At 34.8% G+C, this 21,152-nt stretch overlaps 1 protein-coding gene across 4 annotated transcripts in view; it reads left to right on the top strand.

Annotated features, from left to right (window-relative positions):
* The window catches only part of TOGARAM1 (TOG array regulator of axonemal microtubules 1), a 31,021-nt gene that overhangs the window by 7,000 nt on the left and 2,869 nt on the right, over positions 1–21,152 (top strand). Inside the window, exons 4-20 of one of the 4 annotated variants that reach the window (XM_087894945.1) lie at positions 89–397; positions 2,087–2,349; positions 2,786–3,018; positions 4,469–4,569; positions 7,222–7,389; positions 8,178–8,276; positions 8,860–9,035; positions 10,084–10,240; positions 10,656–10,733; positions 11,424–11,583; positions 11,879–11,984; positions 13,476–13,711; positions 15,408–15,566; positions 16,119–16,245; positions 16,959–17,074; positions 18,485–18,674; positions 20,901–21,120. In XM_087894945.1, coding sequence (XP_087751071.1) covers positions 89–397; positions 2,087–2,349; positions 2,786–3,018; positions 4,469–4,569; positions 7,222–7,389; positions 8,178–8,276; positions 8,860–9,035; positions 10,084–10,240; positions 10,656–10,733; positions 11,424–11,583; positions 11,879–11,984; positions 13,476–13,711; positions 15,408–15,566; positions 16,119–16,245; positions 16,959–17,074; positions 18,485–18,674; positions 20,901–21,120 — 2,898 coding nt within the window. The remainder of the gene's footprint in view (positions 1–88; positions 398–2,086; positions 2,350–2,785; positions 3,019–4,468; positions 4,570–7,221; positions 7,390–8,177; positions 8,277–8,859; positions 9,036–10,083; positions 10,241–10,655; positions 10,734–11,423; positions 11,584–11,878; positions 11,985–13,475; positions 13,712–15,407; positions 15,567–16,118; positions 16,246–16,958; positions 17,075–18,484; positions 18,675–20,900; positions 21,121–21,152) is intronic. The other 3 variants (XM_087894947.1, XM_034433302.3, XM_034433303.3) reach the window with 3 other exon arrangements.

Raw genomic sequence — 21,152 nt, forward strand, 5'->3', positions numbered from 1 at the left:
TTAAAGATTAATGATCAGACACAATTGCCAATGGTATTGTTTTTCCAGGATTATTTTATGCAAATTGTCTACTTTGTGTCTTTTCCAGTGTGTACTAGCCTCAATTTTACCAACAAGCCTCAACGGACCTTTTGTAGCCCACCTGAGCATACTTCTCCTCTCTTGGGCTGTCATACTAGCCAAGGAGCATTCATTCTTCCATCCTACCCATTTTCATCACCCAGGCAGAGTCCAAAGCACACCTCTCCGCCAACAGATTCACTTAAGAAATCAAAAGATCATGCTGTTAATTTCTCTAATTCCTGGCCTCTTAAGAGCTTTGAAGGGCTTCCAAAACCTACACATCAGAAGAAGTTTTCCAGCCCAATATCAGGAGAGGAAGCAGGTAACATCCTTGGTAATAATCTGTGCTGTTTCCAATAATGTGCACAAAATCTGGAAATAAAATGCCAAGAAAGGAAAAAAGGAAGTAAATGTAAGAGAGACATTAGCAGTCAACTCCCTCTTAAGCTTTAACAGCTTTTCTTCAAAGACAGTAATTTACATTCTATGTCAATACTGTTTAATGAAATTACCATCTAATATCAGTTTTATCTTATTTTTCTTTGTAACAGACATGAAGTCTGGTACTAGACTAATTTAATTTTGATACACTAAACAATTTTTTAACTTGCAACCAATTTATAAGAATTTGTACAAATAAAAACCATGCAGTTCTATATTGCTGTTCTAGTCTATTGTATTTTCTTTAAAGTTGCCTTGAACTGCTTTTAAGAGAAGTACTGGTTTCTGGATTTAACACATTTCACGGGAATAGAGCTTAAAAATTGGTAAACGTTTGTTTCAGGCAGCATGCTTAAAGAGATTCTTCCACTTAAGTCTAGGGATAATCATCATTATCGTTCTCAGCCATTCAGACATGTCCGATCCTCAGCCACTCTATGCATCAGCATTTTCCATGCTCCTCTGTCTCATACCACCACCTTCAGATCCACCATGTTCATCCCAGTGTCATCTTTTTATAGTGTCCAGCCAGCAGTTATTAGGGTGGCCCCTTCTCCTTTTTCTGCTGATCACTCCCAACATGATTGACTTTTCAGCTCTAAGTGAGTCAGCTCTGATGACATGACCGAAGTATGAGAGCCTCTGTTTGGCAATTTTGGCTTCAAGTGATATTTTTGATGAGGTTTGGTCTAGGACTTCTTTCTTTGTTATTTTTGCAGTCCATGGGATTTGTAATAGTCACCTCCAGCACCACAGTTCAAAGGCATCCACCCTTCTGTCTTCCTTTTTCAGAGTCCATGTTTTGCAGCCATAAGCAGCAATTGGAAAAAATTATTGCATTAACTAATCTGCATTTGGTTGTGAGGTTGATACCTTCATTCTTCCAGATGTTATTCATGCCAGACATTGCAGTTCTTCCAAGTACTATACACTTTCTTGTCTCAGGGCTTCAGTCATCACTTTGGTCGATTTTAGAGCCCAAGATTCCTTTACTTGTTTGACTGTCTCATTGTCAATCTTCAGTCTGACCTGTGTGTTCTCTGCAGTTGTCATTATCTTTGTTTTCTTGATGTTAATGTGCCGTCCAAATTTCTCACTTTCATCTTTGACTCTCAGGATTAACCACTCCAGTTCCTTCTTGCTTTCCCTGAGCAATGCTGTATCATCTGAATATCGGAGGTTGTTGATATTCCTACCACTGATTTTAACCCCAATGCTGGATTCCTCCAAATGTGAATTTATCGTAACTATTTCTATGTACATGTTGAATAGTATAAGTGACAGGATGCAACTTTGCCGAGTGCGTTTTTCAATCCTGAACTATTTTGTGTCTCCATATTCCGTTCTTACAGTGGCTGCCTGGGCAGAGCACAATGACTGAATGAGCTGGATGTGGTATGGTGATATTCCCAGTTCTTTAAGGCAGATTCCAGAGAAAAAACAAATCAATTGAAACCTTTAGAAGCTGTTGCAGATAATGCAATATCTCTCCAGTTATTCCATTCTGTACTAATCAGTAAGTGCTTCTATTAGGACATCAGCAGCACATTTCTAAAATGCCCTATATAATCTCTTCATACAGACGTGAAACCTCAAGATACTCCTCCTATTCAGCTGAAACCTGCCTTTGTGAGGACCCCAGCTTCAAGGAGAGGCCTGAGTGGAACAAAGCCAGTGCCTCCAATCCCCAGGGGGGTGAGCCCCTTGCCTGATAAAACAGAAATCAGCTCAATGGGACAAAAGAACGGGGAGCCAGAAGACATGTGGCTAAATGAAAGGGATAAGAAATTGGCCATTGATCTTTCAGAGTTAAACATCAATGAAAGAGAGCTTGATGAGGAAGAGGTAGGAGTACTGATTAATAGTAAATTTGCCTGCTCTTTTTATTCTCACGGACTTCTTATGTGATATAATTACATGGTTGACATGTTTTCGCCCTTTATTTATTTTATTGCATTTATTAAATTTATATGCCACCCATCTCACTATTGAGTGACTCGATGGGTAAATTTATACCTATTTTTTATCTTTTACAGTCATTGTTAGAAAGTTATGGATGATTTTGGAGTTCTTGCTTACCACATTTATTAGAAAATAGATATTACCATACCAGATATTACCATACCATTACCAGTAGCAGAAGAACATCAACTGGAATTGACCCTTATAACCAAGTAGTTGTGCTATTCATTCAAATGTCCTACAACAGAGAAGTAATAGACATTGCCTGGATTTATACTTTTCTTTACAGCATGGATTATGTGTTGTTCCTTGTCTTTAGATGCATAGTTCTCTTCGGTCTCTTCGTAATAGTGCAGCTAAGAAGAGAGCAAAGTTGAACGGCAGCACTTCTGATCTTGAAAGCCCTGATTCTGTGTTGAAGCTTGATCTAACTTCAGAGTCACCTTCCTGCTTGTCATCTCCAAGTACTAGTTCTTACAGTGAAAGTGGAGTTTATAGTCTTGAATCTGTAACGTCCCCACTATCTACAGCACCTCAAGGTTTAAGAACAATGTGAGTTTTATTCAGAAATTAAAAGATATATATATATATATATATATATATATATATATATATATATATATATATATATATATATGTGTGTGTGTGTGTGTGTGTGTGTGTGTGTGTGTGTGTGTGTGTGTGTCTTTGGTTATTCGGGTTTTCTCCCACGTAAAATTGGAGGTGTCTTGGCAACGTTTCGACGAAGTCTCATTCGTCATCTTCAGGCTGGTGTTTTCAGCTTCGTGCTCGAGCCGAAAACACCAGCCTAAAGATGACGAATGAGACTTCGTCGAAACGTTGCCAAGACACCTCCAATTTTACGCGGGAGAAAACCCGAATAACCAAAGACCTACATACAAACACCCGCGAAAACCTCAGAAAACACACACATACACACATATACATAGTTCGGGGAAAAAATTGTGCATGATCATTGTTTCCACTAAGTTACCTTAGTGTTGTTTAGCTACCTTAATTTGATTTTCAACCAAGCAGTCAATTACTTGAAAAGGATTGATGATCCGGAAGTAGTGTTACACTATTTATATCAGAGGAGCACAACGTTAAGTCCTCCTAGTCACCTCTGGGCCAATTTGTGTGTAGCCCTCAGAGATTTCTAATATTTGGTAAGAAATTATAGCAGCTTCTGAGTAAATAATTGACTGGATGGTAATTAGCAGAATTTAATTTGAATTAAAGACAATTCATATTTTTAAAAGTAATGTTTTGTCTTGGCTACGCTTGCTACTTTTGGAGTATATGCACTAGCCTTGAAGAATTGTGCATTGGATTTGGAATAATGTTGTAAAATCCCTCAAAATGTTTTAACTATCTGCCACTGAGATAGCTAAAGCTTTACTTGTCAATGTCATCAATTGTTGGTGAAGCATAGCTATTTACTCCATACCTGAGGAACATGATTAATTCAGCTAAGTTTATCTACCTTAACCAACAGCAACTTTTAAGGATTTCATATGAGGATATTTTCAACCTTACCTGTGTATACAAAGCAGGTAATCTGACACTTAGTTATGGTCCTTGAATTTACAACTTTGAAGATAAGAATATGGTAATACACATTTAGGTATTTTAATATGCTAGTTATGTCTCCGTGGCAACTTCCCCATTCCTCTTATTTACACAAAAGGGAGGGGAACATTCCTGACAACATATTCATCCAACTGTTGTAGCTTTATAACTGAATAATAAGTGTAAAACTCATTGTTCTAGTCCCATTGAATCTCGTAAAGAGTCACTTTTTTCATTTTGTTGAATTTCTAATTGGAAGCACTTCTTTCAATTTACCATCTTGATACCAGCTACATTTAGTGTTTTTTGAAAAAATAATTAAATTTTTCTTGTGCTCACAAGATAGCTTCTTCAGAATAATTTGATAGCATTGGAGTGTCTGTACAAAGTTGGTCTATGTTAATCTTAAATATTTTTTCTGCTTTAATAGATCAGATATCTTTTCTCTACCTGGAGGTAATTCCCGCCCCACAAAGCTCTCACCTGCACGAAATCGAAGCTCTATCATTGTGGAGCAGAATCCCAGTGCAGGTATAGTATTGAGAATAGGAGAAAATATTATATTTAGTAAAATAAAGACATTTTAGTTGTTTGTAATATACCATATCTCTCTAGTATATTCAATCAAATATAATAAAATATAAATGCATATATATGCGTATGTATATGCATTTATATGTATAAATGAATATATAGAAACATATCCATGCATATATTTATATTTTACTGTTTTGTATATGTACATGTACTTGAGTAGATTAATATCAAGTTTTGGATCCTGATAAAGATAATATTAACTGTGCTACATCACTGAGAAAACTGTCAAAACCACTAGCAAAGAATTTTAAATGTATTTCACAGTTGGGTTATTTATTTTTTAGTAAGAAAGCTGTGCATTTTCTGTAGCACAAAATTAGGATTATCTATAATAATACTGATTGAATGAACAAGGAATAAGAAGTTTTTAAAAAATAGAAGAAATGAATAGAGAAGGTCATCAGAATATAGTTGAAGGCATATCCCCAAAGAGAAAGAGGCAAATTTTAGAAGTGTGATGCTGATTGTGCAAGAGGTACAAAGGAAAATATAATCATAGGTACATTTAGAAGAAAAGGTTCTTTTGAATCTTCCTGAAAGGTCAGAAAAGGTGCTTTTTGTGTGAAAAATATAATCATAGGTACATTTAGAAGTAAAAGTTCTTTTGAATCTTTCTAAAAGGACAGAAAAAGTGCTTTTTGTGTGAAAATCCACTGTATGTAGTGGTGACACTTCCTCCCTGTGACCTGCCTACCTCTAGACATGCTCAGAATGGATTAGAAGAAGGGAATGAAGTCAAATATGATAGCAGTCTGATTTAAAACATTGGCATATAAAAAAAAGAGTTGACCTGTTTTCTGTTGCCTTAGAGAGCAGAACGGATCCAATGGATGTAACTACAGGGAACTTTAGATATCAGATTAGATATTTGGAGGAATTTTGTATTAACTTCTTTATGTTTTAGTTTATATAGTTTTTCTCTTTAATGATTATAAGTCACCCAGAGTTATCTTGAGGTAAGATGGGCGGCCCTATAAATTTTATAAATATAAACAGTCAAAAAATTTATTTAATAAATGAATAAATTTTCTGACTCTAGGATTTGCCAACCAGCGCAACAGGTTGCCTCATAAAGTGGCATGTTCCTCTTCACTAGATGGATCTAGACAATAAAAAAGTTATTATCTGAAATGCTTTAGCAGAGTTTAGCAGAATTTTAACCAAGCCAGGAGTTGGATCAGATTATCTCTTATGGGTACAGTTCAATCATCCTGTGATTAACTATTGTTGTAGCAAAAATACATAATACTGTATTATGTGTTCCCAAGTGAATAAGGGTCATGACTGGTTATAATGAGGAATCATTGGGATTTGAATTGTTATAAAAATCCCCAGGCCTCTGTATGGTAAAGTGCAGTTTAGAAACCAAACGTGGATTGGAGTAAATGTAACAATGCATCTCTACTACTCTGACTGGTTATAGTTTTTGTATAATATGCAACAACAGGCAGCTTTGTGCAGTCTGCCAACATTTTTTTTTTAAAAAAAAAAATAGTTCTTGAGTTTCAACCATTCATTCAGCAAGTATTCAAAGTTACAACAGCACTGAAAAAAAATGGATTTAAGACTAGTCCTTGAAGTTGCATAATGTCTCTGTATCACATTATCAAGATTTGGATGCCCGGCAATTGGTCCGTGTTTATGGCCATCACAGCACCACACTCTCACATTCTCCTGCCCTCCTGAACTACCTCTGCTTCAACTCCCCCCATCTGCCTATTTCCCTCCCACACACACATCTCTGTACTTTTGGCCACCCTGCACAACTTGGTCAAGATGAAGAATCCACTGTATTCAGCCACAACCTTTGCTTCCAGCTGACCTTCATCGTATTCTTCACTTTGCTTCCCCTATGCTGGACTTGCCAACAACATGATCCCTGGCTGGCAATGGTCTGCTGAAGTGGGGCAGAGGCCCACCAGGAGCCTGGCAGCTGAGGAGGTGGAGGCAAGCTGTGGAGCTTGAGGTTGACCATGGCAAGGAAGCGAGGCAAGACAAGGAAGGGGGCAGAAAATTCAGCCATGCTGTGCAGGATGGCTGAAAGGGCAGAGATAGGAGAGAAAGGCAGGTTGAAATGGAGGCAGTTTGTGTAGTTTGTTTCTCTCTTAACCAGGACTGCCAGAATTTCTGTCGCTAACCAGTACAGTTGTGATGGTTTGTTTATCGAGTGCTTCACTTAGCAACATAAATTCTGGTCCCAGTTTGGGGGGACTAGATATAAATTGACAAATGCCACGACCCATAAAACATGCTGCCGAGCCCCTCCAAACATCTCCACTATTGACAAGTTCAATGCTTCTGCCACTCTGCTAGGCATAGAATGGCTGATTGGCACTCAGGTATTTCTTTGCAGCCCGTGAAGATTTTTAATTCATCAATGTGGTCCTTTCCCTAGACAAATTGCGCAGTCCTGTGCTACAGCCCTTCATCTCTATAATACAAAGCCGACGTGTGTGTGTGTATGCGTAGACGTGTATGTATATATGCGTAGACTATAAAAAGATATTGTATCTAATGGGCAGAATTTGTGTGAAATCTACAGATGCCATATTAGACATTTTCCAGTGATGTTTACTTATCCTTCAGGAACAAGGTTTCATGAAAAAGCAACTTCCTATGTAAGTGTTAGTGGCCAGCATCTGAGCTGTGGAAATGGATCAGGAGATTATGAAGATGATAAACAGAAAGTTTTGTCTCCTGCTAGTCTGAAAGGGCAGAGCAAAGAGTATCAAATGCACTGTAAATCCACAAAAGGTAAATAATTATGAATGTCACAGAATTGGAGGAAGAATTGAGAGGAGAATATGGAACTGTAACCTAATGAACTGCTGCTTACATTTCTGGACAGAGACCATATCTGCCTAACTTCTTTCCACTTCTTTCCTTCACTTTCTGTAATTTCTACATGCCATAGTTGTATAAAGTAAAGTAGAATTCAGGAGCAGCTGTTTTAAAATTGAGGTGAAGTTAGCTTCAGAGTATGGAAAAACGAATCACACAAATTAGAGCTGTGCTGTGTGCAGGCAGTAGTATGTATTGATAATCTAGAGCTTTCCATGGTAAAATTATTAAAATAACTTTCAGTTTTTAAAGATTTTACTAGAACTGAATAGATGCCTTTACAATTGACTATGTTATCAAATTAGCTTTTCCTGTGCAGTTTCAATAGTAATCTCTCATTCTGCGCTTTGGAAATTTCAGTTGTTAGTTACTGAGGGAGATTTCAGTTTAGCATTTTACCTAAATCATTATGTATCATTATATGTAATTTAAATTTGGCTAGAATAATTTTGCTTACTGTAGAAAATATGAATAGTTTTTTTTTCTTTTTCATTTCTCTGGTATATAAATAATTATTAGCTGGTCAGTTGTTTAGAGGATTATTTTTCAGTTGGCTCATATCAAGAAATCTTATTGTGAAAAGCTTATATAGTATCAGGGTAATAGTGACATAATGTCAAAGTTCTTTTTTTTTAACTTTCTGAAGGAAAAAAATACTTATTTGGGAAAAACATAATTCTGGTGTTATAATTTTTTAAAAGGATTTACAGGACCTTCTTCAAGTTTACATCATTTGAATAGTCTAGAATACATTTCACCGAGTGCCTTGTCAGAAGATTCTGTAGTTATTGTTGGAAAAGGTATTTGAAACAATTACATTTACCCTTTATTATATCTTTGTTTATCCTGCCTTTCAGTGACTATGATCAGAATGCAATTACAAGAAAACATTAAATATAACCAAAATAGAACAGTGATTCTTATATGCCTTTGATGAAGTGTGCAATATTTGTGTATAAGCAATTGGGAATTAAACATTTAAAAATTGTTTTGTGTCTTTGAACCTTACTGGTTAGTGCACTATATGCAACTCTGCTAGTTGAAGACCAAATATTTAAAAAGGACCAATTTTTTTTTTTAAAGGACAAAGGACTTGTACACATTGAAGAGACGTGGTATTATTCCTTTTTGGTTAATTCAGTTCCCAAAACTATCATCTTTTTAAGCAATATTTTAATTAGATTCCTTGCATACAGATATAGAACAAAATTAAGCTTTGATACTAGCCATGCTGACTTGACCTCAGAAAATGTCTTCAGACAACATTGGCTCCCTTGGCCAACAGACGGAGATGAGCACCGTGCCGTAGAGTTGGACACGATGGGACAGGCAAACTTTTACCTTTTTTTCTTTTTTTGTAATCCAATGAATTGTGCATTTCAGGAATGTTTGAAAGCCCCTCTTCACTTCCTACATATGGTCAATCCATAATATTCTCCATGGAGAATGGAGATGCACCTTCGTTCAAACCAAAAATGGAATCACTTTCTGGCATCTATGGGAGAGCCGTCCAGCAGCAAAGCTCTGCACCTTGCCTAGATGTGGAAAACGAAAGAGATGTAAGAATGGACATTCCATCATTTAAGAAAGAGGGCAGTCAACTCACATCTTTTTTTTTCCAGATTTTGTAATATAGTATATAAGAGAGTGGGGGCTACATGTGAATGTGTTTCCAAGTATGTCATATAATTATCAAGCATGTATCTTCAGGATATCAGATATTAGTCAAATGAGAAAGCAGAAATATACAATTTGACATGCCAGCCATTAATTTTGTCTCACTTTGGTGTGCATGACCAAAAAATACATATGTGTATCATAATAGGCTTTCAAGAATGAATTGCATATGTTGATGTTTGCTATAGCACATTAACAAATACATATATTTTCTTGTGTTTTATTCTAATGGAGTCCAACAAATAAACAAATGCAAACTTCATTTTTATTTTTACTCATTTAGGATTACAGTATTTCTAATACAACTTACTATTGTTATGAGGTAACAATAGTAAGAAAACAATTGTAAATGTTGTGTCCGACTCTTTGTGACTCCATGGACCACAGCATGCCCTGACCTTCACTGTTTGTCCAAATTCATATTCATTGTGTCAGTAACACTATCTAACCATCTCATCCTCTGCCATCCCCTTTTCCTTTCGTCTTCGATCTTTAGACAAACAATAATAATTACTTAAAAACAAATTTTTAAAATCCTTCTCACAGGACAGTTGATGGGTATCTTATTTAGTCTCACATATTAAGTCATCATTTTATTCTTACTCCAATTAGTTTCCTAAGAATTCTTGGTTTGGGCTCCCCTCATTTCCATTTCATTCTAAATGTGTATATACCACCAAAGGGCAATTCCTATGCATTTATCATAATTGAAATATCTGAAATTATGTGATTGCCAAAAGTTGACCCTGCCTTGATGGCACATAATCAGTCTTGATTATGTATTGCAGTTAAGAGCATCCGGGTGAAATATTGGCATGGGTTTGCATCTTGTGTCTCAAAAGGAGGAGAAATGTTGGCTGTGTTCTTTTTTATTCGAGTGTTACATTCTTTGTTCATCCCATACTGAATGTATTTTACTTTCTGTTGTAGATGAAAGTTGCCTTATCCAAATCTGCCCGAGAAAAGATGAGACAGAAGAAGAGAGAGGAGAAGGAGCATCAGCAAATTAGAGATCTAGGGAAAAAGGAATCCAACCCTTGGGAATTGCTCAAGATCAGTGAATCAGAAAAGATGACAACCGACAGCAGTAATTCATTATTTCCTTAATGATTCTTTAACATGGTTACCAAAATGACTGCCATCTTAAATTCTGTAGCATGCACACAAGGTGTATTACTGATTTCTTTTTAAGTTCTGCTTCCTAGTTCCGAGGGTGATTTTATTAAATGCTGCTGTAGGCAGATAAACATACCATAAGGAATATAGTTAAAAAAGAAATCATCTAACAGCATGGCTGTTAGATAAAAATCTGATTGTTCCTTTATTCAGATAGTTGTTGTTTGCATTAATCAGTTTTATCTGTAACCTTACAGTATAATTTATAATAATTTTCTAATATCTAGTAGAAAATGTTGCTTCCTGTACTTGGTGAAAGAGAACATTTACAGAGATCATTATGGAAACATTCTAAAAGGGCCTTTGTTTGTTTCTTTGTCCTTAAGGAAATGTTGCTTTCAGTCCTTTGTTGAAAAGAACATCAAGTATTAAAAAAGCACAGCCTTTGATCTTGTTAGACTCAGGTAATCATTTTATTTGTTTGTTTGTTTATTGATTAATTGAATTTTTGTCTCTTCTCCCTCTAAAATACAGCATTAACAAAAACAACCTTTTCTAATTGTCATTAAACACTAGATGGAACTAATAATATAACTAAAGATTTGTGCCTTCATCATGTTAGGATTCAAAGCTCTACTGAAAAGCATGTTTTTCAAAGACCAATCTGCCTTCTAGTTCATATCTCATTTATTTCTTATAGAAGTGGGACCTTAAACAGATCCTCTCTAGATTTCTAAGCAGGACAATAGTAGTAAAGCCCAATCTGTCCCTTCTAGATTTTGCCACTCTTATTGTGCTGGCAGAATATATTTTCAGCCAATATAGGAACCTTGTTTTCTTACTCACCCAGTATATTGTTTGCCCCAATCCTGCACACTTCTGGAAAACTGACTTTTTCTCCTGGGTTTCTCCAGATTTCCCCAACAGATGAACTATAGTACACTTTACTTCTGATTGCTGTGTTATTGCCGTAGTCCATTTTTAATAGTATGTCCTGTTTACTTTGATATATTTTTTTTTATTTGATGAGCTATTCTACGCCACCCAGAGTCACGTCTGAATTGGGCGGCCATATAAACACAAATAAATAAATAAATAAATGGCTTATTCACATCACAGAGTTAGGTCACTTTTGCATAATCAAATGGATGAAGTTGCAGGTGAAGACTCTCCAGGTCCACAGATGCCGTTTAAGGATCGGATGTTATCGGTCATGCACAGTTCCGAAATAATGGAACCCTCAGATTTGAGACCCTTCCCCAAGCCTGAATTTGCTCTTTTGGAAGCCTTGCAGTACCTTGCTGATAATGATTGGTATGTTTCTCAGTCTTTATCTTTTTTATTTTTATTTTTATTATTATTATTATTATTATTATCATCTTCACCTTTGGGGTGAAACGGAAAAAAATCCTGTTGGACACAATTAAATAAAAAGCAAATGCCACAGTATTTTACTCTTAGTGTAAAATATTACTTTTTTTTTCTGGTGATTTTAGTTATTTTTTAGAAGAGTGATAAAATGTGTAAATTGAGAATTTTTAATGAATCTGAGCTGTTTGTCTATTCTGTGCAATAAACCATACATATTTCATCTTTTGTTTCAACATAGGGAGAAGAAAATTGAGGGCCTCAATTCAATTAGGTGCCTTTCTGCCTATCACTCCGATGCTCTAACTGCGAAGCTGCATGAAACTAGTTTGGCTGTTGTGCAAGAAGTAAGGTCCCCCCCCCCCCCGTTTCTTCATATCTCATGGGTGGGAGTGGGGAGGCACTAAATGAGAAGATGTTTGCTATTAGTTGCTTTTTTTTTTTGTAATTTGTACTTTAATTTTTGCATCCTCTTAATTTTACTTTAAATGTTTTCCTTTTTCATGAAGTTTGCTGCTTCCGGAACTTAATTGTCTTAATACCTATGACCTCAATATTTAATATTTCCCAATATATTAACTATGACTCTAGGCCTCCAAAGCTTGTAACAAAAAGGCATGCAAAAAAAATGTATAGATATGCCCAAAAAAAACCCTATTCATTTTTGCTTGGCTGTATCTTCATTTTAGTAAGACTTTAGTTAGAAAATGGTTCGTAAAATATTTTTTCATGTAACATTTCTGGCCTACCAAACTTAAGCAAAATTATCTAGGTTATAATTCTCTGATTTATCATCTTTTCTACTAAATCTGTAGCTTAAAGCTATAGCCTTGTGTGCATATACAGGTAACCCTTGTTGTACAACCATTCCATATTACGACATTGCTGAACAAATGGTGGGCCCCACGCCATGCCGTTCACAAAAACTTTCATACCCTCTTTGTTTGGGTATTGGGAAGTCGGCAGGAAGCTGCCTTATCTAATGACTATGAAATTTCATTAATGACAGCAACCAGGATCACAGAGATCATGCTTTACAACTTCATTGCTTAGCGACAGAAATTCCAGTTGCTATCATAAGTCAAGGACTACCTATACAGGTAATCCTCGCTTAATGACCGTTCAGCAAATTTTTGAAAGTACCAACAGCACTGAATGAAAGGACTTATGAATGGCCATTGCAGCTCTCCGACAGTCACGTGATTGTGATCTGGGTGCTTGGCAACCGATTCATATTTAGGGCCATGATCATCTGGTCACCATGTGCAGTCTTCCCTGCCAACTTCCCCATAAAGGCAATGATTGCAAACCACTGCCACCTACCCAAATGAATCCCTCTGGTTTCTGGGGACTGGCTGATAAAAGTCTCTCCCAAAATCCAAGCAAGAAATCCTTCTTGGATTTCAGGAGGGACTTTTTCAGCCAGCTTCTTTCTTTTTCAGATAAATGACCTTTTGTCTTTGTGTGCCAATGGTGCATCAATTTATAGTTGCTGACCCACTTCAGCACTCATTCCTCTGACTGACTGTAAATTCCAAGAGGACAGCCCTGTTTGTAGGAAGGGAATTAAACAACTAATGCCAACACAGTTACTTAACATATAAACATTTCTTGGCAACTACCTTCTTCATTAGCTCCAGAAGGTGGGATTTAAACCTGGTTAATCCAGTTTAATGTATAATATGTTACATTTGCATTTATTGTGATATCCCATATAACATGCTTGCCTGCACATAAAAATTTTTGTAATGTAATGGCTTGATGGTGGATAGGGTGGTGGGATTCAAAATCAGCAGTGTTTTGCCAACTGTTGCTGATTCAGGTCTTTCTTTTCCTAGGTGAAAAATTTACGTTCTGTTGTTTCCCGAGCTGCGGTTGTTTGTTTAGGAGATTTATTCAACTACCTGAAAAAAAGCATGGACCAAGAACTAGATAATACAGTTAAAGTCCTTTTACATAAGGCTGGGGAATCAAACACCTTCATTAGGGAAGACGTTGACAAAGCGCTGAAAGCTATGGTTAATAATGTGACCCCTGCACGTGCTCTTTCTTCTCTGATCAATGGAGGTCAAAGGTAGAATTTTGAATTATGGTCTTTCAGAGGCTTTCTTGACTCTGCTTAAAATAAAATAGGTAGAACTATCAAGCAAATCTAATCATTATCAGCTCAGCCTATTACAGTTCTGATGATTCATCTAAGAGAATTTTCTTTTCCTTTACACATAGGTATGAGATATGAAAATGAGCAAATTTGAGAAGTAGAATGTGGCTTTATGCCAACTACAGAATGTGCAGACCATATTTTATCTCTAGAGTGAGACATTGAGAAATGTATGAATGGGAAAAAATAAAATGTACATTTCTTGATTTAGAGAAAGCATATTGTGAAGTGAATCTGTTCAAATTATGGAACAGTTTGCATTTATATTGGGTTGAGACAAGGTTGCTGAACATAGTTATAGCAATATATCTTGTAAGTAATGAATGCATGAGAATAATTAGAATTAGTGGATAATTCAGGAAGAAATAAATTAAGGATGTGTGATAATCCCTCAATTGTTTAAAATACTTCAGGTTAAATGTATAAAGATTGTTGATAATGAAGATAATGTTGTGATTGTTGGGAATATGAATGTGTATTTACTATTGCTTGCAAGAGGTATTTTATTGTCTGAAAACATGAAAGATATGCAGCGAGTGGTAGATTGCATGATGCATTGAAAACGTATGTAGCAAAGACCAAGATAATGTTTAATAGAGAAAATGGAATGAGTATAATAACCTGTGCATAAATAGTGAAAAATTTGAACAATTAGATAAATATATGTACCTTGTTGGATAGAATATTTTGTAAACAGGAATATAGGAAAATAACAGTTCCACCTCTTTTTCTTGTCCACGATATGTATAGCCCAGAAACCACTCTCATTCAGATGAGAGCGATGATCTCCACCTATCTTTAATTTTAGTGAAAAGCTGATTTGGTTTTTGTGTCATTCCTTGTGACTACATAAGAAGTTACTCTTGTATGATGTACTCAAGAAGTGTGTGAGGTAAAACAAGAAGAAATAGGGTCAAGAGTGAAAAAGTGCTGGATGAATGAGAATAAATGTAAAATTGATTGAACAATACCTAAAAAGTTATGGTGAAGTGGGTTCTTTTTTTTCATATACTATAGACTTGATTATCTCTTGAAAAAGAGAGAAAAATGTATGAAGCAGTGTACATACATGATAGAATCAAAGACGGAAAGGTAGAATGGATGGTTCAGGTGTAAACTAGATTTGCCTAAATTTCCTTTTCTTATGTCTTTAATAAACTATTTTTACTCCCTTCTTGCACTGTACATAAGCTCGTTTAAGCATTTTTGTAATCCATTTTGGAAGCCATAGTGGAAAGGCAAGATATAAGGAAGCAATGGCTGTCCAAGAAAATATTCAAGTTCTTCTATTGTTATTTCTTCTCTTTTATTTAAAACATTTCTTTAGCTTTAATGACCAAAAAAAGACCTTGTCGAGCTTCCTTTTGCTGCAACACACCTGCATTTTAATCTGGAATTGTGTTGTTTGGAGTGGTTCTACTACATAAAGGGCCTTGCATTGCTACTAGCCAAATGCATTAAATTTAGCTTCAGATATCTGGGATTTTATGCTTTTGTTATCTTGATTCAGTTATAAAATGCGTAAGAATTTTCAAAAGGTCTTTCAACATCACTGTTGCAATAAATAATAATCATGTATTTTTCTAAACTGTATATTTATTCTTACCAGCCACTTAAATACAGCAGTAAGAAGATGCACTGCCCAACATTTGTCAGATGTTGTAGAGCACATGGGACCAGGACGTATATTGTCTGGAATTAAGGATATAACTGACAGGATTTTGTCTGCTGTGGCCAAATTTGTCCAGGATGGTTCACAAGAAACAAGGTGAGCAGATGCAGGAAAATGCTGAATGGCATGATTTTTTAAAATAAGCAAGGACATGAACATGTTTTAGACTGTTTTGTATGAAAGCTTAAGTTTCTATCTCAATTCTTGAAGAAATATCAAGCTGGCATGACAAATCCTTCTTAAACTGTTATATTTATGGAAAATAATGTTGGCAGATATTTTTTATGGAACTAAAATATAAATTCTATATATGATACTACTGTGTGTATTCACAGATTTGTTTGGAGACTAATATTCTCATTTCACAAACTAGTAAATAGTAACATATGTCTGTTGATTTTCAAGTATGCAAGAATGGTAGGAAGATAAGATTCTCTAAGAGAATCACATATCACTCCCATTTGGTTAGTATGTTGCTTCCTAGATATTCCAGATTTCTGCTTTCTGGCATCTCCAGAAAGCAGAAATCTGGAATATCTAGAAAAAAAAAAACAAATTATCCAAGGTTTGTATGACTGCATCCTAAAGCAAGTACATTTAGTAATAAATGTATATGTATTAATAAAACTGATTTTGTAATGTTTGTAGATACTATGGGCGAAAGATGCTTTTCACTTTGATGACACACACGGACTTCGATAAAATGCTTGAAAAGCATGTGCTGCCTAAGGACTTGCCTTATGTTAAAGAGACAGTCAGCAATTTGCGTCAGAAGGTATGTTAAAAAGCACCCCAAAATAAGATTGAATTAAAATAAACCATAAATTCCTATTAATCTGGGGAGTGATAAAAACTGAACATGCTGCTATATGGCCTGGATAAATTTACAATAACATTTATGTTTTAAAAGTGCAGTATTTTAAGTATCATTATACCTGTCTGTCTTTTGTTTTAATTTAAAGTTCTTTTTCCAATTCCTCTTTAGCAGATGTATGCTATTGCGTTTCTATGAGAAACTTTTCTCAAGTAATGTCTTTTGCACTCCGTTTTAAAAGTTAGTTATGCTTTTATTACTTAATTAGAATATGTTAAATCTTTGAGATCTATTAAGGCTGAACACCTATTTCGTAGTGCTTGGATTTCAATTTGAAAATAAGTTTTGAGTCTTGGAACTCCATTAAGTCCTTTGCTTTAGTACAGAGGAAACATTAAATAATTTCATTAAGCCTGTTTTTATCAGAAGCATGTAAGCTGTTTTTATGAGGACTTCTTTCATTTATTGTTTATATATTACATTTTCTCTTTTCCTTTACTTTCTCCTGTGTTTACGTATTTACAAGCATTTGAAGTTTTTTTGAGACAAGAACCCATATTTTATAAACGTGCCCTTCCTTCTTGATGATATTGTATTAGAGATAAATGAAGATATGAGGTAATATAAAGATAATTGAAATAAACATTTTTTTTATTTTTGTTACATAATTTCAGGGACTTGGGGAGATGCCAATAGTTACACCCTCAGCCAAAGGAAGGCGTTCTCATACTGGCAACATAGACAATTCAAGATCAAACATGTCACGCGAAGTACTTAGTGCTAGTGACAGGTATGGTTGTGCCCTCTTACTTCAAAGATTCCATCTAAATAGTATCTTTCAGATGTTGCAAATCTAAAAGAAAATAATGTTTATTTAAAATTTTATACAGCTGCTATGTATAAACAGGTGTGACAGTTTTTCTTGCTCTTGTTCAGTATAAGTAGAAAATTGAACATGGAGTGTGTTTGTAAACTAGGCATAGAAAAATTGGAACAAAAGAAAATACCAAATTAACATTTCAGAACTTTCTTCTTATGTGCATGATAACCCTTGCATCCTGGACATAAACTGCTTCAACTCCTACCCTCGAGATGAGGGCACTGCACACCAGAACTAGACACAAGAACAGTTTTTTCCTCGAACGCTAAATAAATAATTCCCTCAACACTGTCAATCTATTCACTAAGTCTGCATTACTATTACTATTAATCTTCTCATCGTTCCTATCACCCATCTTCTTCCACTTATGACTCCATGACTGTAACTTTGTTGCTTGTATCCTTACGATTTATATTGTTTCCTAGTATGAGTTGAATGCTTATTTGTACCCTATGTAGGTGCTGTACCTTATGATTTTTGATGAATGTATCTTGTCTTTTTATGTACACTGAGAGCATATGCACTAATGACAGATTCCTTGTGTGTCCAATCACACTTGGCCAATAAAGAATTCTAATCTAATCTAATCTAATCTAATCTAATATGATTGCTTCTTTTTTAATAACTAATTTGTCAGGTTTTGTGCATTTTGTTTGTGAGAAGTCAAAAAGTTAAATAACATTTTCCTTATGTTAGTACCTGAAAAATTTTAAAAAACTGGTTTGTCACTGTTGACGCTCTATAAAAGCAAAGCTTGTACCTAAGTAAAAAAAAAATAATCCAAGGAATATAATTATTTTCAAAATAGCAGTTTTCTACAGTAGATGGTTTTTCATTTAATGGAATTGCTTATGGTTTCACCATAATCACTACTTGATCTGAAGGATAGAAATATTTTCCAGATCAATGAAAAATTCTTCTGTTGAGACTATATACACCTAATACTGAGCTTTCTGGATTTGCAATTGATAATTTCTGAGTCCCTCTTTCTCACTTCATTTTTATATGAATTATTGTTGCATTAAACTCTTAGTAGTAAGTACACCTCTTTGTATTCATGTTACAAATAGACATTTTCAGGATTTGATTTCTAGCCCACGTGAAACTGATGTTATAATTGACCTGATCTCTGTAGGAGATCCAAGAAAACTCAGTTGTTGTTTTTCTTTTAGAAGCTAATATATTTAATAACTTTAAATCTATTAAAGTAATACAGTACATATATAGAAAGATCCATGGACTATGGCTATGTACATGTACTGGACTATACAGGAGATTGGACTATGCAATTACAGAATGCTCTCATTATTTTCTCAACAGAGAGATTAGAGAAATACGTGACATATCCAGGAAATTGGTTCCTCGCAATGCTTTGGAAAGTGCTGAATATGTAAAGTTTATAACAACTTTACTGAATGCAAAAGATTTCCGCGATCGAATTAATGGAATTAAACAACTGTTAGCAGACACAGAGAACAACCAAGACCTTGTTGTTGCGAACATTGTGAAGGTAACATTATATACAGTAGGTTACAACAGAACCTTCAGTGCTTTCTCTAGAATTGGCAGGAAATCACATAGGTGATATATTATGCTATTTACCCTGAAAAAATGTAATATAAATGCAAGAAACAAATGACTATAATGAAAAAATAAGTAAATCACTAACCCAGTAAATAGAATCATAGTTACAGTTGGAGGGAGTTATGGAGCAAAGATAAAGAAAGAAGCCTTATATGTTGTCAGAACATTGGTCCATGTAGCCCAGTATTGTCTGTTCCGGCAGCAAGAACATGACATGGCAAGAATATTATTTTGAGTTCTATTTCCTGAGCTTCCCTAATATGAAGAAAGTGGAATTATGTAGAATATATTTTATGTGTTGCATCTGTCATACTGCAGCTGTCCAGAATATATCTTGCCAGTACACGGAACCCTCCTGCAGGATGTATTCTTAGTAGCCGTAAGATGGCAGGTGCAACATAAGAAAGACTATTGACATAACCAAGGCAAGACTGTCATAAAATATTTAATTAAGCTTAAGACATAAAACTTGCCAGTACCTTGGTTTTTTTCTGAACCCACATTAAACAACACATTGTTATTCTAGAATTTAATTTTAGTCTTGAGATGTTTAAAATGTATTTTATTTTACTATATCAAAATAGTTAACAAGAAAAAATGTAAATACTTAAAACAATATTAATATATTGAAACTTCAAACTTAATAATGGTGAGAATACAAAATAAAGGAAGAGATGCCTGGAAATGATAAACACAACATCTCCAAAAAGTATACTCTTGATTCTTGTGTCCTGATAGATTCCAAATACTAGAAATATTGCCAAGAAAAACAAAGATAGCTTCAGGAGTTGGAATACTGTAATATGGTCTCAATGGTTAAGTTACTTCCAAATTTTGGACTTATCAGGATTGTTGTTGTCATCTTGGATCAATTTTACTTCCAATAGCAAAATCATTGCAACCCATTCCACTCCCCAAACATTATCTGAAGTGTTCAATACACAGTAAACCTTTTTGTTAGATTAATTTATGATTATAGAAAAATAATTTCATGTTACTCAAAACAACTTTCAATAGTTTATCAGGACAGGGCAGTTCAAGCTCATTGTTTCAGAGGCTACATAAATAACTTTGATTACATCATCTTGTACAAATGAGCCACAATTTAGTTCTTCAAAAGCTCCAGGCATGTTGGAACTTAAAATACTGAATAACAAATGTTTCAGTTGTCTCTTTGTAAACATACTGAGATAAAGTTCAATTTTACAAACATTTTAAACATAGCTTTGGCAGAATTGTTTCGATTCAAATAATATGATACTCAATTTAGTCAGAAAACACATTAAACTACATTTTTTAACTTCTGGCAAAACCATAATATAAGATATTCATGAGTAATATGTCAATATTTTCCATGTATATATTGCAGTATTAAGTGCTTATACAGAAAATGATAGCTGCATGAATCAGATCTCTTACTTGTCAGCATTACAGTGAAGTAAAATAAAATAACTATCAGGTGGAACATAAATATAAATACGTGCCCATTGCATTATGCTGTGTAAGCAACATTATATAAAGTATGGAAAATGAATGAGAAATAAAAGAGGGAAAGGAAAGTCAAGAAATAAAAAAGAAATTTGGCTAAATCTAGTTTAGACCAGCACCAGTTATAGTATTTCTCCATATATTTTTATTAATGCAAATTATTTCTACTATGTCCTTATATAATGCATTTTGTTAAACCCATACTATTACATTGCAAAATGAATTGCCTTAAATGAGCAGATCAATCATCCTAAATATCATTGTTTATTATCTATTTCTTTTGTGTGATATTTCTTTATCAGATATTCTTTAAGCGATTGAATATCTCTTGGAGTTCAAACTCCTTTAATAGTTGGGGTTTTTAGGTATTCTTGAGCAAAGAAGCATATTGGTTAAAGAACTTTAAAACTGGTTACATGAGTTGTATGTCCTTGATTTGCAAAGGGGTTTGCTATCCTTTGGCTGACCAACAATTCTTCAGGATATTCCACCAGTGCAGCAATATATGAAAGGAAAAAAGAACTTGTTTGGGTTTACATTGAAATTATTAGAAAAGTTGGGACCTGAGCACATTTTCATAGGATTCCACATTTTAAACCTGACAGTTTAAATATATATTTGGTCAAATAAAATAATTCAAACTATTGTAATTGTGTCTGTCTAGATCTTTGATGCCTTCAAGTCTCGCTTACATGACTCAAACAGCAAAGTCAATCAGGTTGCTCTAGAGACCATGCACCAGTTGATTCCTCTGTTAAAAGAGAGACTATCTCCTGTTATCAACATGTTAATTCCTGCCTTGGTTGACAACAATCTGAATTCTAAGAACCCAGGCATCTATGCTGCTGCCACCAATGTCATCCAGGCTCTTTGTCAACACTTAGGTAAACTGACTGTTTTTCTTTCATCTGCTATA

The sequence above is a fragment of the Pantherophis guttatus genome, chromosome 1 (assembly GCF_059756535.1).
Source record: "Pantherophis guttatus breed Tessera chromosome 1, ASM5975653v1, whole genome shotgun sequence".
Lineage (NCBI taxonomy): Eukaryota > Metazoa > Chordata > Lepidosauria > Squamata > Colubridae > Pantherophis > Pantherophis guttatus.